At 39.6% G+C, this 4,811-nt stretch overlaps 1 protein-coding gene across 1 annotated transcript in view; it reads left to right on the forward strand.

Moving 5' to 3' along the window:
* Nucleotides 1-3,160, forward strand: part of SPIRE1 (spire-type actin nucleation factor 1) — a 125,228-nt gene extending 122,068 nt beyond the window's left edge. The window contains exons 14-17 of the mRNA XM_009318579.1: nucleotides 961-1,031; nucleotides 1,775-1,802; nucleotides 1,893-2,029; nucleotides 2,908-3,160. Of these exons, the coding sequence (XP_009316854.1) occupies nucleotides 961-1,031; nucleotides 1,775-1,802; nucleotides 1,893-2,029; nucleotides 2,908-3,160 (489 nt within the window). The remainder of the gene's footprint in view (nucleotides 1-960; nucleotides 1,032-1,774; nucleotides 1,803-1,892; nucleotides 2,030-2,907) is intronic.
* Nucleotides 3,161-4,811: the final 1,651 nt, after the last annotated feature.

Genomic DNA, 4,811 nt, shown 5'->3' on the forward strand with positions numbered 1-4,811 from the left:
TCTTGGACACCTCCAGCAAGTGTATTTTGACTTCACAGTGTATTTTACGTACAGGCCTACCTGTGTCTAGTACGCAGATTTAATGTAAAGATTTAATACATTTAAGGTAGAGGGACAAGAATCTTAAAATGTCATTCATTAGAGTCAGCTGCTGCATATTGTCATGATATACAAAGCTTAGTAATGAGCTTTTATCAAATCGCAAAGTAAGTTGATGCTTTCATTAATTTACCCCACTATTAAAATTGTTCACTTTTATTTCTAACCAAATTTATCTAACATCACCCGAGTCTTTGGATCTCAGTATGTCATCTTCTGTTTGACTGCAAAACTTTTCATTGTTCAATGCCTTTCCTTCCTAGGAATGTTCTTAAGCTGTGATCCCTACCTCCTTTGAATAAACCCAATAGATGGCATTTGTTATCCCACCATAAAGCAGGTTTTCCTCAAGTAAGATTGTTATAATAGCTCTTTCCTGCACCTCCTCTAGTGTTCAAGAACGTAGGATTGGAAGAAAATCATCACAGGCAAAAACTTTGTGTCCCAGACCTTGACCCAGATGGTTAGGAACAATTTCCAGCCTAAATGTATTCATGGCTGAATTTATGCCCATTTGTTCCTGTGTTTTTCAGTTGTAACAGTTACCCTTCCTTAGGGCTGTTACTCTTACTTTCCCATTGCTTTTTTGTGTAGTAACGATATAAACGTCACGGAGGGAGGAGTAAAAATAAGTTAATAATTAACCGGCAAGTATTTAATTTAGGTAAAAAATTTAAGGAGTATTTCTAAATATATGAAGATACAATTCTGGATCATTCTTTTCAATATCATCTGAGAAGTAGGGACCCCAGAGCTGGATGTAGTACTGCAACTGTGGTCTCACTGATGGCAACTGATAGATGAAGTCATTATTGTGCGGGACTTTGCCTAACGTTGTGGACTCCTCTGTTCTTCTTTTAGCTTTGCTTTTGCTGTCGAACAAGAAGGTTTTCTTTCTTTACCTGGTCTTACACTTGTCAGTTCTGTAAGAGGTAAATATTTAATATCTGTTAATAAATGAGTACTGTTTCAGAGGGAAAAATACTGATTTATATGTTAGAAACCCCCAAATGTTTCTGCTGCATACTGTTGATTTTTGTTTCCGTAACAGTCGAGGTTAAAAAAAATTATGCAAAACCAGATCCTTCCTAAGTGACAGAATTGTTTCCTTGAACTGAAACTCTAGGCTAAAAGTGAGAGAAACACCCATTTGTTCTTTTACGCTCATGGGAGAGTGAGATGGAATTTATTCAACACTTATAATAAATAAGTGTTGACCCCAGTCAATGCTTCCATAATCTCTATTGTTGTGGGAACCATTTCAAGGCAATTTACCTTTTGGATTATTTTTGGAGTATTGGTGGGTGGAGAAGGGAAAAGGAATAATTTGCAGGCAGAATGAAAAATTTTAAGTTGAAGAGTGAGACAATAAGTCTGGAGATGGATGGAATCACTAATTTATTGTGTCACTTAGTAAAGGAGGTTTCTTTAGAGGAAAAACAGCTACTTCTTTTTTTTTTCTTCTATTTTTTAATTTAGCTGTAGTTGTTGTTTAGCATTTCTCCTTGCTTTTGGCTTCATGTTCTGATTGAAGTTGTTACATTGAAGAAGCTTTAAAAATAAAAATGTTCGTTTAAGGGGAGGATTCTAACTCCTGAAAACATTTATCCCTTATTCTTGATTTAAGTGGAATTTTGCCCAATGAAATGATTCATGCTCTTGCTTTCTTACACAGGCCTGTATGCTCACAGTGTTGCAAAAAAGTAAGTAAATAATCTTATGGTTAGACCCTTTCTGAAAAGCTATAATCTTTGTAATGATGATGCACGTTCCTTCTGTTATTCTCACAACAGATGCGGTTGCCATCAAAGCCATATTCTACTCTCCCCATCTTCTCACTGGGACCTTCAACCTTGCAAAGAGGAGAAAGTTTTATGAGGCCAGAGAAACCCTCTACCAGTCACCACCGATCGCTGCGGAGCATGTCCAGGTGAGAAACAACCCTAGCTCACGTGTGTCTGTTGGAAATGCTTCCGAAATGTTTCCTCTTGAGTTATCAGTCATTAATTACCATCTACCTGTTTTGTAGTTGTCAGTGTTTCTGATGCTTGTAGTAACTTTTCTGAAGCCTGAAAATCCATGTCTCGTCCACTCGTTGCTTTGATTTAGAGAAATAGCAATACTAACAGTGTGTCTTAAACCTTTTTCGCATTACAGGTGAAAAATAATATGAATCTGGGACAACTATTTCTGTAGCACCTCTGCAAAAATACCCTTAGCATGTCTTTTTCTGGTGTGAATAGACTCTCCAGAGATAAATCTTGCAAGCTAGGATCATTCACTGAATGGGAATTCAATGATTTCAATGATGTCTTGCACGGATTTATCTTTTTTCCCCCTAATTTTTCTCATTTTAATTTTCAACATTTTTTTTCACTTTGACATTATGAAGTTATCTACTGGTTTTATATCTTATACACAGATGGTTGTCAAAGCTAATCCCAGAAATTAAATATAAAAGAAATGCTCCTTTTTGAGGGTATCTACAGTATAAACCCTCTGCATAAATCACTAGTGCTATGATGCTGTGTCAAATTAGCCAAAGACCTCATCTATTTATAGTTATTAGTAAGGTTGTTTTTGTCAAGGTAAACGTTACACGTGCCCTCAGTTAGTGACCCTGCAATCTTGCCGAACTAGGCAGAAGCTGTCCTCTCCAGTGTTTGGTCTCCTGGTGTCATTTTGGGGACAGGAGAAAGGAAGATTTGAATCAAGACCCTTCTGATGTGCTGTTTCCTGAGGGCGTCCCTTGGGGCCCACTGCCATGCTGCTAAATAATGTGACAGGTCCCGCTCTTCTGCCTTTCAGGTTGACCTCAAGGTCCAAATCTGTGGATAAGTCACACGAGGAGTTTCCCAAAGAATTAATGGAGGACTGGAGCACGATGGAGGTGTGCGTGGACTGCAAGAAGTTTATTTCAGAAATCATCAATTCAAGCCGGCGCAGCCTATCTCTGGCCAACAAGCGAGCCAGGTTAAAAAGGAAAACTCAGTCCTTCTACATGTCGTCGCCGGGAACCTCTGAATACTGCCCCTCTGAAAGGACTATCAATGAGATCTGAGCCTTGTGCCTTTTTCTTTGCTTTAGTCTTCATGAGGTCATCATCCATGAGCAAGGTCACTGAAACTGGATTATCGTTCTGTTGCTTCGTTTCACTTGACTGGTTTGAATTTGCATTAAGTCACAGGATTTCCTACTCCAGCGGTTCCCAGAGACGCAGAACGCTATGTTCAGATCTGTGCAGAATGATACACAACGGGTCAGCTGCTCGCACTGGAAGAGTATCAATAGTTTGAAATTGTTGCCTCTTTTGTATGTGTGCGTTGAAACTAGAAAGCCTTTTCTTGCTTTCAATCTTTTTTTTAACCATGCTTTGTACCATTTTTCAGGAGATGAGCTGAAAACATACGTTTAATGGAGAACCAAATCTAACAAAGTGTCAGTGTTGGCACGGTAGCAAACAGTCAGTCATATTGGCATTACCACCCTAGTAATGCTCACGTCCTAGTCGAAACAGCAAAGGGTCGTATCGCGCGCCAGACACCGGGTGTGAGCGACCGTGGTCAAAACCATCTTTCTTTGAACTGTTTCGGTTGCTCTGAGATCAGGGTTCAGCACGGGACTTGACAATGCCTGTATCCTAGGGCAAAATACGCGACGAAGCTGTTCGCCCGTGTGGTTGGCCATTCCCCTGAGCTGCTGTACTTTTTAAGCCTTAGTGTACTTCTGAGTGTCTCCTCAGCAGGTTTTAGTAGTTTACCTTCTATCTTGAATGTATGATGATGACTACTAGTAGCAGTGAATTTTAGTAGTAGACAGAGTTGTACAGTTTATGGGGAGGATGGGAAATAAGGGAGGCTGCTAATTTTAACTGAATAGCTGTAAAGTTGTTCTCATGGTTACTCAGAGAAAACGGTGGGTAAGGTGTACATTTGTATTATAACGGGGCACACACATACTGCTATAGTTACGTCTGACAGCATATCCACTGGTAACCCCATTTTTTCTGGGGTTTAGAACTTGGCTGTAAAAGTTGATGTTCTGCTGAAATTTGGGACGGTGCTGTCTCAGATTGGGAGCAATCTCTCTCTTTTTTTTTTTCCTACCTTTTTTCATTCTTTTTCTCGTTTTAATTCGCTCACAAAAGAGTGCTAGACTAGTTGTTTAGAAGTTCCAACAATGTTACGTTAACTGACATCTCATGCTTTTTTGCACTTTTTTTATATTCAAAATACTTTTTAAAAATTCAAGCATAGCCAGAGTTTAGTCAGTAATTCGGGGCCAGATCATTTTGGTATTTAAAAACAAGCTAACATAGCCAAGTTATTAATACTTGAAAATCAACTACTGTAACTTTTTCATAAATTTTTTAATACCCTGAGGCATATTTAATATCTATATAGCAGTGTATTATAGAATGACATAGCGGAAAAGTTTCCGATCTATTTATTAACATTTCTATACTTCGGATTAATGAGAGATACCTCAGAACTGCTCCAAAGTAGCTGGGACTGGATTTCTGTAACATGACTTTAAAGATCTATTAATCAAAACAGATTCTCCTGTCCAAATCTCGTGCATTGAAAAGCCCAAGAGAAGGCAGACTGCCCCGCCAGCCCCGGTACGGCACGGTGCGGGGGCCGTGGGGCACCGGGGGTGGTTGGCTCCCATGCGGTAGCTGGGCTCCAGTCCCGCTGCGGGCTGCCTCCCGC

Source organism: Pygoscelis adeliae, unplaced genomic scaffold, assembly GCF_000699105.1.
Source record: "Pygoscelis adeliae isolate BGI_AS28 unplaced genomic scaffold, ASM69910v1 Scaffold42, whole genome shotgun sequence".
Taxonomy (NCBI): domain Eukaryota; kingdom Metazoa; phylum Chordata; class Aves; order Sphenisciformes; family Spheniscidae; genus Pygoscelis; species Pygoscelis adeliae.